We start from the raw sequence: 22,571 nt of genomic DNA on the forward strand, positions 1-22,571 counted from the left end.
TAAGGGAGAGCACCCCCTCTCCCCTCCTTTGTCTTTACACCCCTCCCACGGCCCTGACAACAGACCCCTCTGCCATAGCTCATTGATCTCCATTGTAATTTTATTTCTAATGCTTTACTAATAAATTAGCATCAACCATCGAGACCTGATCATGTGCATAATTGATTATTATCGGCTCCACTGCGGCGTCTAGATAGATTTTCCGCCATTTCACATTTTTGTCCGTGTTTTTGTTTTTTTGCTACTCCTCCTACCAAATTTGGTACAGGCCATCTCTGGCCATTGATCAGATGATATTCCTTAGTTTTGCTAGCTGGGACCTCAAATGCTGGGCATGGCTTATATATATAAAAAAATGTAAATCATATCTCCTGAACCACATTTGATGGACATACAGTACATAGATATGATTTTTGAGTGACCCTGACAACGTTGGTGCCATCTGGCCAATAGGTGGCGCTGTAGCAGCACCATGAGTTTTAATAGCCATAATAATAAAGCTCCTTCACTCCTTCTTCATACTTCATATATCTAACCGTTCACCTGATTGACTCGTGGGTGTATCGTCACGCACTCCAGACCGGTACGCGCTGAACGCAACGCTGCAAGCAGCACCTTCCAGGGCACAATCAATCGGTCAGGTCCAAACATCTACGCTTAACACACGGACACGCCCTCCAGACGGGCACTTCCGGGGGCCAATCATTCGGCCAGTTCCCAAATGTGTCTATTATTTTACCAACGGATTTCCAGTTCCTTGTTCTCGTTCTGCGATCTGATTGGCCACTGACGTTTCTGGTGCGATCTGATTGGCCACTGACGTTTCTGGTCATGTGACATGTGTGCCCAATCGCGTGACGCGCCTATTTCCGCCTCGAACAGCAGCAAACTACCTAACACCTAGATTATCACTGGTTAAGCTTAGGCGACTCTTTCGAAGTTTGTTAAGGTTAGAGTATGGAATCAGGGCTGGTGTTCTATCGCCCTGCTCTAAGACAAACTCTAACCTTAACCAACTTCGAAAGAGTGCCTAAGCTCAACCGGTGAAAGAAAAAGGCATCACACGCAGGGGCGGATTTAGGATTGTAGGAGATCCGGGGGTTAGCCCAGATAGGTGCCCGCATTAGCGTGCACGGATTTTTTTTACTTCGACACCACAACCTTTAACTTATACCACCACTTTAAAGCGGACAAAATGCACTAGAGAACACTTAAATTCACACCCTTTAATTAATGAAGCAAACTATATAATAATAATAATAATAATAATAATAATAATAATAATAATAATAATAATAATAATAATAATAATAATAATAATAATAATAATAATAATAATAATAATAATAATAATCATAATCATAATCATAATAATAATAATAATAATAATACACTGTGTTTGTATAGCACCTTTCATACAAGAATTGCAGCTCAAAGTGCTTCACAGCAGTACAAAAAGACAGGCATAAAATGAGCACAACATTGGCAGATCAAGAGCAATGCATAAAGTGCAGACATAAAGCATAAAATAGATAGCAGTAAAATAGACAAAGTCAAGGTAAGACATAGAACATTAAATCACATCGTTTTTCATATTAGGATCTAAGATCTAGGGTTAACTCGCCGAACGTTGAGCGCCAGGACCGCATCGTTGTTTCTTTTATTCGATATTTCCATTCATAAAGACATGCCGGCAGCCTGTGTTATCACTGGGGATGGGTCTGAGATCTCAAAAGTCCAATACCGCCGCCTAACACCTTGCGGCCGCTATTGCACTCCATTTGAAACGATGTGGCTTGGTGTCTGTCATTTTGGAAATGACACCAGACCACCCTGAAACTACACTCATATTCACGACGGTATAAAACGGAAATGTATGGATGGAAAAATGATCTGTTTTTTGTATCTTGACCGGAAGAAACTCAATGACAATCAACTACATTATTAGATCCATAGCTATAATATATAATATAGCTTTAGGCCTGCAAACACGGCCACGTATCCCCATGTTGAATGAATGAATGAAAACTTTATTTAACAGATTGCAGAATGGGTACAATACAGTACGGCTCAATACATACAATTGTTAAGGGGATGCAGACCTGAGAAAGACGTTTGTCTTGTTTCCATCAGGGTCCCCCATTTTCAATTCATATAGACATTTATGACATACACAACATACATGACATTTATGGCATAGGGACATATAGGTATTTAGTACTGATACATTTGTGACATAAACGGTATTCAAATATACAGTACTGTTACCCCTAGATCCTGACAGAGTATATACATATGATGGGGAGGGGACTGTACATTAGGAGGGGGTGGGTGGGTGAGAAAGGCTGAAACGCTGAAAGTGTTAATATGCGTCTTTGTTTACGGTTTGATTATCACTGATACAAAGTAAAATAGTGCAGTGCAATAAAATAGTTAGTAAAATAGAATAAAATAATGCAATAGTGCATTGCAATAAAATAGTTATCATCGTATTTTTTCGGGAGGCCGGTAAGGAGTGCATTACAGTAGTCGAGTCGGCTTGAGATAAAGGCATGGATCTGGTTTTTAGCGTCCTTTTGATTTATAAATGGCCGTACTTTAGCTATCTTTCTAAGGTGGAAGAATTATGTTTTTGTCAATTTGTTGATTGTGATTTAAAGCTTAGGTCTGAGTCTACCATAACACCAAGACTTAACTCACTCAAATACAGTTAGCAGCTGGATAGACTACAGATGGAAATTAGCTTCTGCTAAATCTGGTGCAAACATATTTTCATGTAACAATGATTAATAAAAAAAAAGAAAAAAAAAATTAAATAGATTCGAGGCTTTTCAGAAAACATTCGGGGCTTGAGCCCAAGTAGCCACCCCCTAGCCCCGCCCCACACGATTGGCGCGACCAGAAACGTCAGTGGCCAATCAGAGCGCAGAACGCGAACGCGGAACTGGAAATCCGTTGGTAAAAGTATTCAGGCTTCCCGAATAGGCACACATTCCCAATGGGCATGAAACTGCTCACGACAAGGCCAGTGTATTATCGTGAGCATGGTGCATTGCGTGCCACAAGCCAAGTGTCATTCAGCTCCATTGTATTGGAGTGACGGCAGACATCTCTACGACAGATATCTCCAGAACTGTGCAGATCACACCGAAACTATCTGGATGGATATAGCACTCCAGGTAAGATAAGATAAGATGAGACAAGATAAGGTATTCCTTTATTGATCCCCTTGGCGGAAATACAGGCGTCATAGCAGCGTGGGGGAGGGGGTAAATGGGCATGGTAATAGTAGAGGACATAAATATAGGCAATACAATTATAGTAAAGATAAAAATAAGCAGTATAATTAACAATATGAACAATATAATTAACTTAATTAATGGATATAAGCATATGAGCAAGTAAGCTGTGTAATCAAAGGTGCAGATGAGGGTCTGTATGCCATATCAGTTATATTATACGTTACGGTCATATGGTTACAAAACTCACCTGTCTTTTGCCTCCAAAACAAAACAAATGGGGAAGTGGTCATTCAGTTCATTGTCAGTTGGCGTCCATTTGAGGACAAATGCATCTGTGGACATTCTCTGTTTGATGATTCCTTGTGGCCCACTGATAATAAGGTCACGGATACTACAAGAGAGACAGTAGTAAGTAAATAACAAAAACAGCAACACCAATTCGAACAATACTTTGAGAAAATTATTGATTGATTGATTGATTAATTTAAAACTTTATTAACAGATTGCAGAATGGGTACAATACAGTACAGCTCAATACACACAATCGTTAAAGGCCCACTTGCAGGTTAAACCCTACTCTTCAATTATGGGTAGTTTACCATTGGTATCTAATTTCATTATTTATTTTTTTCCATTTGACGCCGGAAATTCCACTCAGAAAGGGTTAAAAAGGTCCACGCACGAATAACATGTATGGAGCCAATGAAAAAGCTTATCAGACGCTATCAGTGCCATGACGTCACTGCAGGTTAACTTTCCCCTACTTCTGATCCACTACAATGGAGTTTTACGGGTGCAGAAAGCCATTTCCTTGATCCAAATGGACGCCTTACAAGACGCAAATGGGTTTAATCGTCGGAGAGACTTTGATGGACCAGCTACAACTGCATTTTTGGTTGAATTAAGGTTTTTAATGTTGTAAAAAAAGAACTACATGTACCGTATGTATGTATGTTCAGTACAGCAGCGCTATTGGTCTGTTAGGCTGTCGCCTTATGCCTTATGCCCGTCCGGGTCATAGTACCAAGCTGGCTATATGGCTCTGGCTAACATTAACGTTACCCCGCTAACGTTAGCATTATGTCTACTGTCGTGAACCATTTTAAATCGGGGCATGTAAAAGAGTTTGGGGAACGAGTAAAATGTGCAGGTCCTCTTCTCAGACCTGTGGGGCAAAGCACTGCACACATCATGCCGGCTAGCAAGCTACACGTCACGGCATGTTGATACGATAGTAGCCCCTTTCATGACTGTGATGCACTCGGTCACGAAACGGGCTACCACGATAGCTAACTAACGTTCTGTATCATAGTGGCTCCGCTCGGCGTCACTCATGCACTGTCCCCGCACGTGCACGCGCACTGAATAAAAGACCACAATGTACCTTTATATCCCAATATTTGTCTGACCACACCCCTATCAGCTTCCCATATAAGCAGGGGTGGGGCCACCCCCTCGCCTCCTTTCTCGCTTTCACCACAAGGAAGTGCCTCGGTAGATCCCCACTTGACGTGATGTGATAGTAGGAGAAGAGTTGGAAAACAAGAGATACGTTGACATCATATCTTTATTTTCTCTCTCACTATATTCGAGAAAATACGGCGATATTGTCTTCGTACTGGAGTGTCTGGAAGATGATGATCATTCTACACCTCCGTCGGGTTTCGTATTGGGAGTTTATGCCGCTACATGCCTCTCAACTGCAGTCCTCCTTGCTGTGGCTGGTTGCGGTAAAACCTTCCAGCGACACAGCTGGACTGTAGGACGCGCCGCTGTTGTGAGAAGCGGTGGGTTCCAGGTTGGTGAGTAATGTTTTGCTTGCGAGCTCCACTTGTCTGTTAGTGCTATGGGGGCTAGCTGACAATGTTTGCAAAAACCGGCCCCAGATTAGGGTCCTTAGGCCGGATGTTGGTAAAAGCACCGTTGTAAAACTGTGTTAACATCTCGTTTCTCTTCTCTCTTAAAAGGTGAGGAGGGTTTCAGAACGGCGGCCTGTCTGAGTGTGACTTGTTGTATCGTTGTGTACGAGTTCAGGTGGTAGCTGCTTAGCTTGCGTGCTAGTTGTGGCCTACTGTGTTAGCCAGTCAGCTGTTGGCTGCGGCGCTAGCTCGCTGTGTTTACCAAGCCTGTTGTGTCACTAGGCTAGGTAACGTTAGCTTGCTGCTATCGGCCGAGAGCGGCCGTTAGCTTAATGCTACACTGTTGAATGTTCTGTGACTATAACATGTTTTAAACACTCTTGACTACGACGTCATCTTTGACAGAGGATGTTCGTCGAACCTGCCCTGAGCCAGGCCGGCGAGGACTGCGTCAACAAGGAGCACCGTAGCGGCGGGTTGGAGCAGCGAGCTGCCCGTGTCGTCAAACACAGGAGGCTGTGTTTACTTCGGTGCCATGTTAGAGACTGCAATTCGCTTGATCTGCGCTCCCGGTAGGCAAGGTCCTGACCAGACCTTGAACACTTCTTCTTGCTTTCCCTTCTAAATGTTTTGTAAATAACGATGTTTTCCAAAACGAGTGTTGCTGCACTACATTTAGGATACAACGCGAGTTATGTGTGAATTGTCTTGTCACTGGTCTCCATGCAAATCGGGTTATTGTTACAGATGTGAAAATGATCTGGTTTGTTGTGTTGAGACACATTGTGTGTTCATGTACCGTGTACTCACAACTAAGGGGGTTAAACTAACCTATAAAGCTATGCTTAGTGACATATGAGTAAATAATGATTATTTTCTCAGCCTGTAATGACAATGAACAGTGTGTTCACATATTAACAGGTTTACCTGTTTAACTGGCCGTATTAAGGGTAAAGTAGGAGGGTTGTGTTTCCCCCCGGTTCCCTGGGGACTTCTTCATCCTCCTCTCAGACATGTTGTTACACTATATTGTGTCACTGTGTGGTAGGGATACGATGTAACCCTTAGCTTAGTTGTTGGGGTTGTGCTAACCGCTTGAGAAACTTTATTTTCCTACAGAAAAGATTGTTTGGTCACTTTTTCGTGTGTGCTTAGCAAGGCCTGTGGCCGATACTAATCGAGAATTGTGTATTCTCTCATTATGAAAAACGGCGTTCCTCTGTAGAGTGTTTTTGCCATTTTTTGTAGGTGATAATGGGTTGTGTGTGTCGTGTGACCTACGACTGGTTTGGGCTGGCCACAGAAGCACATGTGTAAGTCTGGTACCGGGGCTCTTGAGAGGGCCCTCTCTATTCTGTGTTTTTTCCTTAGTAAAAATCAGATAGCAGGTTGGCACATGCGCTGTGTGAAGCTGTTAGACGCTACATGGGGCTGACTATGACTGCGTCATACTCTTTTTGTCATTACATCGTATCATGGGTGTGGGGTCGTAAAGGGGTGAACTGGTAACCTTTCCTCCCCCTATTTTCTGTTGGTCAGGGGTAAACCCACCTGTCCTTCAAGGTTCCTGTCACGTTGCTGTTCGGCACGTTACAGGGTGAGGGGGAGGTGGAGGGAGTTTCCTGGTCCCACGCCCTGGAATATTGGGCGTGTGCACCGCAGAAATTCCCCCGCCACAGAGTACGTCACTGTGCGCGTCTCTGTTGGTAAGGCTTCCGTGTGCTGTTCAGGTCCATATGATGGATCTGTTTCAGGGAGTGGTCAGGGCTCCTCCTCACGAAACTCCTACTCGGGCCTTCTGTGAGTTAGGACTCTCCTTCCCTGTGAGGGAGCCTCCTCAGAGTTCTGAGCCTCCTCCTGAGATTGTCAAGGTGAGTAGAACTTCAAAAAGGAGTTCTGCTCTATTGTGTGTGTATTCGATTCACTTTGAGTATTGAGTGTGTATTGGTTCAGTGCCTCCTCCTCGGAGAGCCCTAACCCCAATATTACGTAGCTCAATATGGCAATATATTCTTTTCAATCTATACAGCTCGCGTGGGAAGTCTCTCTGGGGATTCCGTCTCCTCCCTATGGGAGGGTGGTGGGATGTAAAAATGTACACAATTTTTTTTTTTTTTTTTTTTTAAACTTTATTTTTTAGCGTTTATCGCTTTCCTGGTCAAGCATGACCGACAGTTGCAGGGTGAAACGGGAGAGAGAGCAGGGGGAGACATTCGGCAAATGACGGCGGGTCCGGGAATCGAACTCGGAGTCAACCAGATCCGTGACGCAGCACGGAGTCCCGCGCGAGCGCGGTAACATGGTGTGCTACTGGAGCACCCCTAAATGTACACAATTTTTAACCTCAGCCTGCGTCGCGAGGGATTCATGTCAGTCTGTGTTCTTTCTTTTTTGAATAAAAAGAGGAAGGTACGTGAAGCACGACGGCTCCGTGTCGTTCTCCCAGGCGACTTGGAGGAACAATGTTTGGTGTCTTGATAGACTATCCATTGATGTGTTTGGGTCTCGACGCATACATAGTGCTGGCTCGGTGTGTTTCTGTTACAGGATCACACAGGGGCTACGTGCGCCTTGGTTGCTTGTTGAAACAGCATTTTTGTAGGGCAACTGGGATGGAGTTTTGTCTCTTCCGAGCGCCAGTTTACTAGGTTGTCTCGATGAATTCTCGTTCATATCTGGGGGATGTTAACGGAATAGATCAGAACATATGTAGAGGGGTCTCACGCCCTTGGGGTGGGCCACTGAGCACGGTCTGAATGGGGACCGTCTGGGTGGCGCCCTCTTTTCATGTTTTAGATCGACACGCATGTCTGCCCCCTCTTCTGGAATGGGCATGTCGGCGTGGTTAGGACACGGGACTGGTCTGGTCACGCTGGTCCAGGTCAGTTAACCCGTTGTCCGCCAGGGATGCAGATCTGCTGTTCTGGTACCCTGAGGGACTTGTGCTTTTTTCGGGGGCTAAAATGCCAGGTCGGTCTGGGTGTCACAGGGTTAGGCGCTATGGAGACCCTTGTTGGGTACATATTGTACTCTGCACTATTGTAATGGCTTACGGCCATGCCAACCTGTACACGCCCGATCTCGTCGGATCTCGGCCGTTACGCAGATTCGGTCCTGGTTAGTACTTGGTTGGGAGACCGCCTGGGAATACCAAGTGCGGTGTGCTTAGGGCTGGTTCTCCATTCTTTTTGCTCCTCTCTCACGCGTGGCGAAGAGGGGCCTGTTGGGGTGGTCTTGGACCTCCTCTGGTAATCCTGTGTACTTCCCGTGCCGCCAGGCCCGGTCCGAAGTGATGTTCGTCGACCCGTAGGCCTGGAATAACCCTTTTTTGAAAACTGAAACACTTGTACTGCGGTATAGCCGGTGTATACCCGCAGGTGTGTTTTGGTGTCTTTTCTTGAGGGGTTATAGGAACAACCACCGCATTGGGTAACACCAAGGTGGTTGATTCCCTGGTGTGTTGGAGCAGTGTCAACTCCCGGGTTACCCGGTTGAGGGTGCCCCTGCACGTTCATGACGTCTGCCAATCGTGTCAGCCTTCTCTGCCTCAACCCCTCTGGGTGGTTTTTTTTTAAATGGAGGCTTGGTCATGCAACAACGCCAGCATACGCCCCTTCCGCCGGGGCGGCTGTTTTCAGCTGACTCCTTTGGCGCCTGTCTCGTCCGCAGTGCTCCAGGCTCAGGTTACAGCCTGTTGCCTGGTTTTCCCCGGTGCGCTGCCTGCTTCCGTTGGTTAACCTTTTTTGTGTGCTTACGGCCATGCTGACTGCCTGTTCTGCAGGGTCAGTGTGCCAGGCGGTGTGCTATTGGGGGGAAAGGGCCCGCTCTTGGAGAAGAGGGGCCTTATCCGAATATGCTGGCGATGTGGGGGGCGGTGTCACTAAGTGACCGCCTGGTGGGGTCTTGATGCCTGGCGTCATTGACCTCTCCGGGCCCCCGTTTTCCAGGGGATCCAGTCCCTTCAGTGGGTCTGGGTCTTCCTTCGCGCTCCGCTGCTACGGCCTTGCCACGGGGTTGGGTTTGCCCTTGACCCCGTGATTCTGGGGGCAGTAACGAGGTTGTTCCCTCCGTTCGTTCCCGGGTGGCATGCGGGTTGTGCGTGTGTGTAGTCGTGGGGTCAGGCCACGGTCTGCTCACCCTGTGCGTTGAGTTGCTTGAGTGCCTCTTCGCACGGTCGGGTCCGTCGCCCTCCCGGGGACCTCCAATAGGGGGGGTGCCCTCCATTAGGGGGGGTCGTGGGGGCTCGGTCCTCCCTGATCTGATGGTTGTGGGGGGCCTCAGCGGGGTATATTTGTCGGCCTATGGCTCTCGCTCGGCCTCCCTTGTGCATGAGTGACGGCGAGCGGAGCCACTATGATACAGAACGACGCCGCTGCAGCCCTTGATCTCGCCTTGTGGTGAAAGCTTGGGAAGGAGGCGAGGGGGTGGCCCCACCCCTGCTTATATGGGAAGCTGATAGGGGTGTGGTCAGACAAATATTGGGATATAAAGGTACATTGTGGTATTTTATTCAGTGCGCGTGCACGTGCGGGGACAGTGCATGAGTGACGCCGAGCGTCACCACTATTAACAGAACTTATCGTTAACGTTACAAGCTCAAACACCTTATAACTACTAACTTACTACTGTCGTGTCCATAAGTTCCCTGGCAGAATACTTTGTTTGTGAGGACAAAGGTATACAAAGAGGAGAGAACCATTTTAAATCAGGGCATGTTAGGAGTTTCGGGAATGCTAGCTAGCTAACTTAGCTACTAACGTTATATACACAATATGTACACCGACACAATGATTTACATGAGTATTTACAAATATGGTAACGTGGTTGTGGCTTTTACAAATAGTGGTTAGCTTTAGAGATAAATGGCTATGATCACGGAGCAATAGTGTTAGGTGAAACAGATACTAGCTCCTCGGCTAGCCTAGTACTAGTAACAAGAAGGCTCTGCTTCCTGCCACTACCTGCCTGTGATTCTCAGCACCCCTCGCTGCCCTGATACCTGGTGTGACGTCATCATTAAGATGACACGTGCACGTTATGAACCATGGATTAAAATATCCACGTGCGTGGTGGTTGTGGTTGGGCTGACAAAATGTTTGATAAAAACGCTAAAACTGGGTCAATTTCTTTTTTCCGCCCTCTTCATGAAAGTAACCGTTGGCCTAGTCACATTGTTTATTGAACAAAAATACAACATGCAAGTGGGCCTTTAAGGGGATGCAGACCAGAGAAAGACTTTCGTCTTGTTTACATCAGGGTCCCCCATTTTCAATTCATCATAACATATATGACATACACAACATACAGATAGACACAGTACTGCTACATCTATACATTTATGACATACCAGATTTACAAATACAGTACTGTTTGTGATACAAAAAGAGTCTACAAAAGAGAGTATATACATTTGACGTAGAAACTGTACATTGGAGGAGGTTGGGTAGGTGGAGTGGGGGGGGGGTGAGGGGTGTACATTGGAGGTGGTGGAGTGGGGGGACGGGATGTTGGGTAGGAGGGGTGGGGGGGGAAACTGTACAACTGTACAAGCAAAACTGTACATTGGAATATTGACGAAACCTTACTTGGTTCCAAGAAGAGGGTCTTGTGTATTTTGGGTTAGGACATTTACTGTACATTGGAGGGGGTTGGGTTAGGACATTTACAGGGGCCAGTTTCGAATTTACAGGGGCCAGTACTCTCCTACAGTATATAATTTATATCTTTATATTACCACATATACCCATATTTGTCTAAATATACCTGCATAATATAACCCATTTATATACTTGCTTGTACACCTGCACATAACCCTTAGCTCTGTATGATAGCATGTATTATAATGCTGTATATACCTATATATATGATATATATGTATTCCCACCACATATATACCTATCCTCATCTGTCTGTATTTACCTGAACATAGTCCTTTACTAGCTCTATATCTGTACATATGCTACTCTTACTAGTTACGCTGCTGGTCAGTATGACTACTACCATACTGTCCTTATACCTGTATCACTCTACATATTATACTACAACTCTGTACATACCTCTGATCAGCACTACACTCAGTAGTACTAATTTGTACATTTTGTACCCAGTTTAATCACCTGCACGCACATTGTAGATTGCTGTTGCACTTTTCACTCTGGTTGATTGTCAAATGTATTTTTATTGTACTGTACTTGTGCTGTATAATGGCAATACATTTTAATCTAATCTAATCTAATCTACAAAATAATCTATTGTAGACTTTGAAAACAATTCAATGTAAAAATGTCCTTACGTGGCGTATAGTGCGTTGCCTCTCACTTTAATCTCGAGCGTGCGATTGTTGTATGCAGGCAGATGTACTCCGTTGAGTGGCGTCGGAGACAGGAAGATAGGGAAGTAGTCGCCATCCACACATGATGGGGCGTGGTGCGAATCAACTGAAGGTCAAGAGAGCACGTGAGAATAAAAAATATCTGAATGCTGAAATGTAGGGCTGTACCAAATAATTCAAACGCGTATTCATAATATAATGTATTTGAATTTGGAATTTTCAGGTAAAAGGCGAGGCTGCTATGCTGAACCTTTTCAGTCATTTAAAAAATATGTGAAAAAGCAGAAAGTAACCGCGTAGCACTTAATCATGAATGACATCAACTCATGGATCTTAGCGATGGTCACTACTTTTCAGTCTTTTTGGTCAGCCTTTGTGAGAAATGTTACAAAACCAAATTTGGATATCGTTCCAATACTCAAATGGCAAATAATGACATTCTGTACAACATTACCGAAATGTAAATAGGGGTAAATAATTTACCGTAGATGGTGAACTGCAGAGGAAGCTTGCTTAAAGCAGCAATTGATGGACGGTAAAAGGCGGTAGTAATAGGGACTTCAGTTGTAGTAGTAGGGACTTCAGTTGTAGTAGTACGGGCTTCAGTTGTAGTAGTGGTTGCTTCAGTTGTAGTAGTAGGGGCTTCAGTTGTAGTAGGGGCTTCAGTTGTAGTAGTAGGGGCTTCAGTTGTAGTAGTAGGGGCTTCAGTTGTAGTAGGGGCTTCAGTTGTAGTAGTAGGGGCTTCAGTTGTAGTAGGGGCTTCAGTTGTAGTAGTAGGGGCTTCAGTTGTAGTAGGGGCTTCAGTTGTAGTAGTAGGGGCTTCAGTTGTAGTAGTAGGGGCTTCAGTTGTAGTAGTAGGGGCTTCAGTTGTAGTAGTAGGGGCTTCAGTTGTAGTAGTAGTAGTAGTAGTAGTAGGGGCTTCAGTTGTAGTAGTAGTAGGGGCTTCAGTTGTAGTAGTAGTAGGGGCTTCAGTTGTAGTAGTAGTAGGGGCTTCAGTTGTAGTAGTAGTAGGGGCTTCAGTTGTAGTAGTAGTAGGGGCTTCAGTTGTAGTAGTAGTAGGGGCTTCAGTTGTAGTAGTAGTAGTAGTAGTAGTAGTAGGGGCTTCAGTTGTAGTAGTAGTAGGGGCTTCAGTTGTAGTAGTAGTAGGGGCTTCAGTTGTAGTAGTAGGGGTTTCAGTTGTAGTAGTATGGGCTTCAGTTGTAGTAGTAGGTAGCCTAGCAAGTGTAGTAGGCTGTGCAGGTGTAGTAGGGACAGCAGTTGTAGTAGTAGGGCGTGCTGTTGTTATAATAGCAGTGATTCCATCAGTAGTAGCAGTTGTAGTAATCCAGAACGGGGGCAGAATGGGGGCAGCGCGCTTGCGCCTTGCTTTCCCGAGAGGAGGACCCTTTGCGGTGTAGGACCCGTCAGAGTAGGACAGAGTGATGTATTTTTTGGGGAAGTCCTCCACCACCAGCTCAAACGGATGGTATCCATAATGAAGAGAGTGGGAATACGATAAGGAACAGGAATTCTGAACGAAAGAACAGAAGGACACCATTTGGGCAGATTTCGAGGGAGATCATATAGACCAATACATTTTAACAAGGGCGTGCTTACCAGTGCACTTCAGTGCCAATTTCATCAACTAGTGATAAAAAAATTTAAACAATTAAATACCTTTGAGAATTTGGGAAACCTACCCCAAAATCTTACCTTATCTAAAGAGAAACCATTAGTTTGTCTGCACAATCCGCACTCCTTTCCATATTTGGATCCAAATCTGCATCTAACCTGATCACCATCAGGGTCGAAAACTGTCAAATTGAAGTTCCTTGGGCAGTTCCGTGTTACTCTGTGAAGTGGGAAACATTTGAATCAAGTAGAAAGGAATCGACAGCAAAACAAACCAATGAAGGAGAAGCTCATTTTGGCAGTTTCGACCAGATCTTACCATGACCGAGATATGAACAGCCACACCTGGAGGGCTGTGCCTGTGAGTAGTAATGTTTGTAACTTACAGTATGTAACATTAGCTGAGGGAGCAACGGTAATCAGTGGTATCGCGCATTGCGTGCACTTTAAATTATCTTTGTACACCGCCGCATCTCGTGTTTGAGTGCAAAAAAAAGGCATCCAATCTAATAACAGCCTTACTCTCTCTTACAGATTTGTAGTCTCAGACTAGGATTAGCTGTGAAAACAATTAGCTGCAATAATTATTATCTGGAAGTATTTTTTAAAACTTCTAAATGACCACCGGTTATCAGAAGGCTAATCATTGAGCCATGGTGTCCTACTCAATGAACCCTGTGCTGCCAGCAGCCAGTCTGTTCTTGTTCTTGACAAAAACCTAGCCCATGTTTTAGCTCTGCCTGTTTTATAAAATGTAAAAAGAAAATAGTAGTACTAGAAAATGACATCAATATTGTAGTTAAATACTTCACCTACAAACACAATACTGTCCTGAAAGCACAGTATTGTGTTTGTAGGTGAAGTATTTAACTACCTTGTTTAACAACCAGGAAATGCTCAAGATAAAGTTGTATGTAATGTCTAGAAATCAAGGCACGAAAACACTGTTTTCAGCTAATCTCTTAGTTACAACAAGATTGTGCCAGTAAGGCATTGTTATGTTTGTATGTAGTTACACTGGTGCGCAGGCCCGTTTCTTCCCATATGCGGACAATGCGGTTGCATAGGGCCCCCGAAGTCACCAGGGGGCCCCCTAAAATGCCATAATGCTGACTCAACAGCTGACTCCACCGGCCTAGACCGCCTGAAGACCTGCCTAGGCAATATAAAGGAGTGGATGTCACAAAACCACCTGCAGTTAAATGAGAGCAAGGGGGAGATCATTCTGTTTGGCACCCCCACCTCAGTCACTCAGAGCTCCAGAAACATGGGAAGCCTCTGCTCCTGGGTGAAACCCAATGTGAGAAACCTTGGGGTCTTATTTGACTCAGATCTCAATTTCCATAAACAAGTAAGATCAGTAGTACAGTCCTGTTTCTTCCAACTGTGTGTAGCAGGTATATAAAATATACTAATGTTGTATTCCACAAAGATCCCTCCCTAACGTTTTATTTTAATTGTTTATTATTATTTTTACTCTAATAGTCTTTTATTTTGAAGCCGTCGTCACTTCCTGCAGAAGTGACGTTTTTCCCCTTGCACTTCCCCTCTCGCGCCAGACTATCTGGAATGCTGACAGGGGTAAGACGTGCTTTCAGTGTCTGTAAATATATCAGGTCTAAAAGAACGCACTATTGTAAATAAGTTGCCGGGCAATGAACCGGAGTTGTATATAGTGGTAACTGTGTTAATGTGGACAATTTTGCACTTTTTGTAATGTGGTTTAGCTGTGTTGGCGAACTATTGTACGACACATGCTTACTGAGTTTGTGGTTATGGTCTGAGCAATGTGTGTTAGGCCTCGTTTCTCACAGCGTGACATTTCTCCCCCACTGTAGCATTATGCAAGTTATTGACGCCATCTGCTGGCCAAGTGTTGACATGTACCTGTGGGATGTTTCAACAGGTAATTGGAGATGTCTTATTATTTAATTTGTATTATTTCATTGTGTATTTTATTATTATTGTGATATTTCAATGTATCATTCAAAGAGACTATCTGGAATGCTGACAGGGCATTATGCAAGTTATTGACGCCATCTGCTGGCCAAGTGTTGACATGTACCTGTGGGATGTTTCAACAGGGGAAATAAAACACTGAATTGCCACAACTGAGTCTTCACTTCCACTACACGACGACGACACAGAGGGTGGCCTTTAGACCAGTTACATGTGCATCATCTCAAAAATCAAGTCCTTCCTCTCCCCCAGCGACCTTCATAAAGTCATCACCATGCTCATTTTCTCACGACTGGACTACTGCAATTCCCTCTACTCTGGTCTCCCAGACAAAACCATCCTCCCCCTCCAGCGCATTCAAAATGCTGCTGCCAGGCTGGTCTCAGGCACCAGAATGAGGGACCACATCTCCCCAGTCCTTGACTCTCTCCACTGGCTCCCAGTGAGGAAGATAATCAATAAAAAAAAATTCTGCTTTTCACATACAAAGCCCTCAATGGTCTCGCTCCGGCCTACATTGAGGAACTCTTGGTCCAACACATCAGCTCCAGGTCCCTCAGATCAAATGACCAACTGTGTCTGAGGGTCCCGCGGGCCAAACTTGTGACAAAGGGTTTCCGGGCCTTTGCAGTGATGGCGCCGACACTGTGGAATAAGCTCCCCCTCAAGATCAAGTCTGCCAACACCGTACAGACATTCAAGGCCTTGCTTAAAACCCACCTTTTCGCTCTGGATGATCACTAGTTACTTTGCTGTTGTGTTGTGTGTCTGAGGTGTTCTTATGTTCTCTGTCTGTCCATCTGCCTGGTTTCATGTTTCTTTGTCCTGTCCATTTATTCGTATTCTTTTTTTCCCCCGGGCTGCGCTCCGGACCGATTGGCTGGGGGGCGCATTATAAATGCTAATATCATATCATATCATATCATATCATATATATTTTTAATATATTATAAAAAAAATGTAAATGTTTTATTCACTCAATACACTGTATACTGTATATCCTGTAGGGCTGTAACAAATCATCAGCTTAAAACATTTAACCAATAGGCTACTGCTTATGACCGCAAGTGGGCGTTTCTTGAATGAAATACATAAGTAGCTTACTGTAGTTGCATTTTCAAACTTTATTTAACTTTAACTTTATCTTAAATAGTTCCATTTAAATTCCGAAATTTAAGGAAAATGCAGTATCTGTCATTTATGTGCATTTTGGAGATATAATTTGGAGTTATAGTGCAGATTCGGTAAATCCTGTACGTTTTCAGGAGTTTCTTGATGTAGGGGAGCCCCAGTGTTTCCTATTTAGTATCATATTCTGTCATTGCTGGGGTCAACTTGAGATGTTTGATTTGAATTTGTGAGAAAAATATATACGTTTTTTTCACGGATCTAGCCTCTTTTCCTTTTAAAGTGCACCAGATTGATGCATTTAAATGTTAAATGCATGCCCACCTTAAAGGGTTTGGAATCCCCCCACCATAGTTTCACAAAATAGGGCCCCCAAAAACAAAATTTTGCATAAAATCTTAGTGAACCTGGTTCACTGTCAGGCCACCAAAATAGTCCAAAACAAATGGTCACTAACAAAACAAAAAATGTATAATTACCGGATCATAGGAGCAGTAGTCATGATGGGCGATCTGTTGGATTCACCAGTATCAGATCGGGTTCCCAGGTCCACATATGTTGTTGTTCCCCAAGGAGAATATGAACCATAGATGTTTCCAATCCAGTATCCTCGGCCATTGTAGGTATTGTGGAATCTGCGATTTCTATTCAACAAAATTATTTGTATCACAAAATCTGGTCATTCGAAAGAGCATTTGAATTTATCATATTTCTCATCATCTCAAGTTCAAGTTTCTTTATTAGTTGTATTTCTCATTAGTATTTCTCATCATCTCAGGTTTCTCTCCTCTTATGTTCCATCCTCGGTATTATTTAGTTTATTTATTGTTTATTATTGTTATTTGCATTTACAAACATACATTCTGGAATAAAAAGAAGTAAACAGTTAAAATGTGCAGGAAAGGTCATAAAGCCCAAGGGCTTATACGCGACCCCCCCTCTTAAAGAATAGCTACACAGAAAATCCCCTCCTCCCCCCACACATTATGCGCAATCACACATGCGCATATCCCTCTCTCATACACACAGATACATACAATAAAACTAGAGTTGTTCCGATACCGATACCAGTATCGGAAATGCCTCCGATACAGCCTAAAATGCTGGTATCGGTATCAGCGAGTATGCGTCAAATCTATGCTCCGATACCATATGACATAATTTATCAACAACACGTGCAGTATCCTCCTGCTGAGAGCGAGCATTATAAAACAAACGTGTTTGTAATCGACCGTGAATTAAAGTGTCAATGCTGTTTGTCTTTTTAACAGCAGATACTTTCTTAAAGGGGAACTATTTTACTATTTCTTTCACTATTTGGGCACTTTTACACAATTCCTGTGAGTCTATGGAACACCTCTGTAATATATATTTTTTTTTTATTCATTGTTTTGTATTTCTAATCAAGTCCTCAAAAACAGCATTTTTCTACCTCAAGATCTCGAGCTGTTTTGAGCCTGGGCTCCTAAACCACTGCGCTATACGGCCCCGGCTGAACATTAACATGCAGCAGTGTCTTTATGACATCACATATAGGGCACATTTTCAAATGACTCAGTTCAGTGAGGGTGAATATTGTGAGAGGAGAATTGGAAGAATGCGCCAATATGAGAATTTTGAGACATAGATCATATTAATATAAGTTCACATAGCTAGGAAACAATGCTAAACACTCAAAAAGGCCATTTATAAGATAGTTCCCCTTTAAATGCCATCGTCCCGACAGTGGTGTGACGGGGAGCTCTGATGTGTTCGCTTGCTGGTGTGATTAGCATTCGCTGAATAGCTAGCTGAAAAGCTCGTTTTAGCTGTAACGTTACCTTGGCTAAAGTTGGGGCTATTCATAATCCAGCAATAATTTAAATGTATGCACTGGTATCGGATCAGTATTGGTATCGGCCGATACCCAAAGCTTAGGTATCGGCAGCGGTGCGTTCCTGACATCAACTCTGATTGCACGCACACGCTAATGACGCCACATGCACGCGCGCTCCCGCGCATGCGCATAAATGTCCCCTCGCTTGAGCACAGACTAAAGACCGTGCCTAATTGCCTCTACGAATGGAATGTAACACATATCATTCACAAGTTAGGTGTGAATGTATCTGAGAACGTATTTAACACACCTGACGACCGGCGTTATTGATATGCAAAGTAGCCCAGGTGGGTACTTATAGCGAGTTGGCGAGTGCAGCGCATTCCTGAAATCTTTGGCTGCACGGAGTGCAATCTCGTCCCATGAGCAACACATCACTGGGTCGGAATCGGATCGGGAAGGAAAAAATTGTATCGGAACATCTCAAATAAAACCTTATACAACAATTACCAATTACAATGTTGAAAAAATAGAAGAACATTTAAAAAAAGACTATTCACATATAGCCTACACAAGGATACTAAAGACTACAGGATCTGTAGTTATTTTTTAAGCTTGCTTTTAAATGTATTTAAAGTGGAACATGTTTCTGTTCGATTTTTTATACTCAAAATAACTTTGAAAGAAAATAGGTAAAGATTAAGGAAAACCAATTACTTTATACATAATAACTTGTTGACCTCATCAATTGTGAGTAGTTGCAGTTGTTTAAATAATGGTTTGGTTGGGGCTAAATAAGAAGAGTTGGTTGCAATTCTTACAATGGATTTCTGAGATCTGTGAATTGCTTGTAATTAAGAAGGGTAAGTGTTGGCCCAAATTATATTGCAGTAAGAGATGTGAGGATAAATTAAACTGTAGTAATGTGGTCTTTTTTAAATGGTTTTTAACCCTTTTTATAATGCCCAACGATTTTGAAACCTTCTTAACTTCTTTTTCTATTTTTCTCCCATCCCAATTCCACTGTGCCAATTCTCCCCTCCCCTGTCTTGAACGTTGCTCGCATATTCCCCCCACTGGCCGGTTGTAGGGAGGATAGAAGCCGTGCATAACGTGTCCCCTCCGATACACGAGGAGGCAGCCTGTCACATCTTTTCACCTGCCAGCGTGGACTCTCATTGGCGAGGTGTAACGTGTGGGAGGCTCACACTACCCCCGCCATTTCCTGTCTCTGCTGTGCAGGCATTCCAGACCAACCTGTTGGAGTCGCTGTCCACAACGTCCAGATTACCACCCATCGACTTCCACCCGCTGACTCTGCCAATTGAGTTAGTATGACGGCCGGCCCAAGCCGGAGGCAACGCAGACAGCCGGAGTCGAACCCGGTGTCTCTTGCGTTGACAAGCCACCCAGCCGCCCACAATTTCACAATGATTCTTGAAGCAGTTTCTCATCAATGTTTTTTTTTCCAAAATGTTGTTTATTGAAGTTTTCATTAGGGATGCCCCGATCGATCGGCCACCGATCGTTATCGGCCGATAATCAGTATAAATATGCGATCGGTGATCGGTGATAATGCTTTCTTTTCGCAGATCGTCAAAACCGATCGAAAAAACATGATCCAATTCTTAGCGGAGATCTCACTTGCTGAGTTCTGTCTCAGACACACGGAACTGCGGCGTCTGCTCCTCCTCCTCCTCCTCCTCCAGCCCCTCCCGCACCCATGTAAACACAGGTCTAGTCTAGGACCTCCGTGAGCTAACGTTAGCTACTGTTACAAAATTACAGAGTCAACTATTCACTTTTAGTTTAATACATGAGAGGCACAGTGAGAGGCCAAATGTACAAACTCTCATTTGAAATTGTGAAGACTAGCCAGCACCCTCTACTGTCAGGCTCCACTTGTGAACGTTTAGGTCTCATGCAGTTCACAATTCCAGAGGACGTGCTGAAAGTGGAACATGCACAGCCTGGAGGCCTCACTAAGGAACAGCTGTCCAGGGGGAGGTCCACTTTGACTTGGATCCCAATGTTCCTGCAGTTCAGAGCGCCTCCCGAAACGCCACAGACCTTCAAAGACATGGAGCTGGTTTTCTTAACGATGCTAGCAGAACTACTTCACCCACGGGCCATTGCAATACACCTAATAGTACAATTTCAGGAGGCTCATACAGAACCAAGCAGTTCACTATAATGTGCATGTATACCTTATATGTGGCAAATAAAACAAAACTTGAACTTGAACTGCAAGATAAAAGTAGTCAAGATTTTATTAACATTTAAAATAGTACAGGTACAAAATAGAGCTGGCTCACGTTATAACATAAATCAAATGTGGCCTATATTATCAATGAATGGTCATACATATTTTAGAATGTATATCCTTGACTGTATTTGTATTCTTATTTGTGATTTTTAATCTACCTAAAAGTACTTATATTCTATCTATTCTATTCTATTTCCTCACCTCATCTCGAAGGGTAGGTTACTGCTCAGGCTTCTCTTCATGACCTGCTCCTGATGGCACCACATGCGTTGATAGGAATTAGCAGAAATAGTCACACGGGTGTGGCTGATCTGGGTCCCGCAGTCTCCACTGGAACAAGTGAAGCCCTCCGTGAGACAGAAAAACTGTGTCCGCTTGCTGCGAAGCTCCACCTGTAAAGAAGTCGGCGTAAAAACAAAAATGTAGTATTCCGATTTTAGGATTTGTTTTGAGGAAAATGCATTTTTTTCTCAAATAATAATTTTATGAAGAATTTGCTAAAGTCACTTCCGGTCACGGTAATTGACTCAACCTGTAATTGAGAGCAAATGACATGTGAAATGACAACTGTGTGTGTGTGTGTGTGTGTGTGTGTGTGTGTGTGTGTGTGTGTGTGTGTGTGTGTGTGTGTGTGTGTGTGTGTGTGTGTGTGTGTGTGTGTGTGTGTGTGTGTGTGTGTGTGTGTGTGTGTGTGTGTGTGTGTGTGTGTGTGTGTGTGTGTGTGTGTGGCCTATATTATCAATGAATGGGCTTTGTATATACATATTTTAGAATGTATATCCTTGTGTGTGTGTGTGTGTGTGTGTGTGTGTGTGTGTGTGTGTGTGTGTGTGTGTGTGTGTGTGTGTGTGTGTGTGTGTGTGTGTGTGTGCGTGTCTGTGTGTGTGTGTGTGTGTGTGTGTGTGTGTGTGTGTGTGTGTGTGTGTGTGTGTGTGTGTGTGTGTGTGTGTGTGTGTGTGTGTGTGTGTGTGTGTGTGTGTGTGTGATTGTGTGGAAGGTCACATGGCTTTAACCATGATTGCCTAAAATGAACGTGCCCTCTTCTTTCAATATTTACAAGTGAGGAATCCTGTTAAGAAACAATAAGTCCTTTCCCAATAAGCCTCCAACTACCCCAGTTGATACTTTGCCATCTCTTGACATAACGTAGATAAAAAGGGCATAATCTCCCAGATTTATGGAACCATTGGTGAGGTGAGCCAGTAGATGGACCTCCGCTTCTAAATTAAACTTGGAATGCAATTCTTGAAGTAGTGAAGTAGTTCTGCTAGCATCGTTAAGAAAACCAGCTCCATGTCTTTGAAGGTCTGTGGCTCAAAACAACAGACACAGGACCAAGACAGTGCAGTGCAGGATTAATCATTTGAATAAATATATATATATATATATATATATATATATATATATATATATATATATATATATATATATATATATATATATATATATATATATATATATAACTGTCAGCTGTGGACAGTTGTAGCTTGCTGGGGTGGGACTCGGGAGTGGGACTGGGAGGATGAGTAGGAGAGACCATAGGGTCAGGGAAGGGCAGGGTGTGTTTATATTATATGGTGATCTTGAATTATGTATATTATATGGTGATCTTGAATTATGTATATTATATGGTGATCTTGAATTATGTATATTATATGGTGATCTTGTATTATGTATACCAGAAGATTTAGCAAATCCAATAAATACCCTATTTATACTGATATACTGGAGTATAGCTTATCCAATCAAAATATAATAATAATATATTCTCAATAATAAACTATTATTTCATGGTATTTCATTCAAAGCTTATGACAGTGTTCAACTGTCTGAAAAGAGGTGCCAAATCTCTACAATGGGAGAAAAACAAGACAAAACAAAATGAGCTTAACGTTTTTTTAAGCTATATATGGAAACTTAAACTCACCTCGTATGTCCCGTCTGAACTCATGCCTTTAGGGGTAAAGGTTGTGGATCCACCATAGTACCTGTATGTGTTTCTGCTGGACCAGCCAGCCACACTTGAAACCAGCAGCAGCAGCAGCAGCAGCAGCAGCGACAGTGTGACAGGAGACATGATCCTCTGAAGCAACATGTACGAGTGCACTGTGCCCCCTTATAAACACCAACCTTATATAACCTACTACAAGGAAACATGACGTCATTTACCATACAGTCCATCCATCACTAGTGAAACCGAGGTGCATTCTACTAAGTCATGCAGCTGGCAAGTATGCAGTTATTCATGATCATAAGTAACAGATATTCACAGAGTTTTCACATGGAGTTCTCAAGATATCCATGATTGATTGTTCCCACAGTTCAGGGACAAAGAGTTCTTTGTCCTTTGTGAAAATGG

General features: G+C 43.5%; 1 protein-coding gene across 1 annotated transcript in view; it reads right to left on the minus strand.

The window, feature by feature from the left end:
• The window catches only part of LOC311247160 (uncharacterized protein), a 37,227-nt gene extending 14,922 nt beyond the window's left edge, over positions 1-22,305 (minus strand). Inside the window, exons 1-7 of the mRNA XM_084337488.1 lie at positions 22,140-22,305; positions 20,414-20,604; positions 16,610-16,774; positions 13,125-13,263; positions 11,916-12,942; positions 11,394-11,538; positions 3,490-3,633 (exon numbers count right to left, since the gene is read on the minus strand). Of these exons, the coding sequence (XP_084193614.1) occupies positions 3,490-3,633; positions 11,394-11,538; positions 11,916-12,942; positions 13,125-13,263; positions 16,610-16,774; positions 20,414-20,604; positions 22,140-22,289 (1,961 nt within the window). The 5' untranslated portion in view covers positions 22,290-22,305. The remainder of the gene's footprint in view (positions 1-3,489; positions 3,634-11,393; positions 11,539-11,915; positions 12,943-13,124; positions 13,264-16,609; positions 16,775-20,413; positions 20,605-22,139) is intronic.
• Between the last annotated feature and the right edge of the window lie 266 nt (positions 22,306-22,571).

The sequence above is a fragment of the Notolepis coatsorum genome (genome assembly GCF_963971535.1).
Source record: "Notolepis coatsorum genome assembly, chromosome: 20".
NCBI lineage: Eukaryota > Metazoa > Chordata > Actinopteri > Aulopiformes > Paralepididae > Notolepis > Notolepis coatsorum.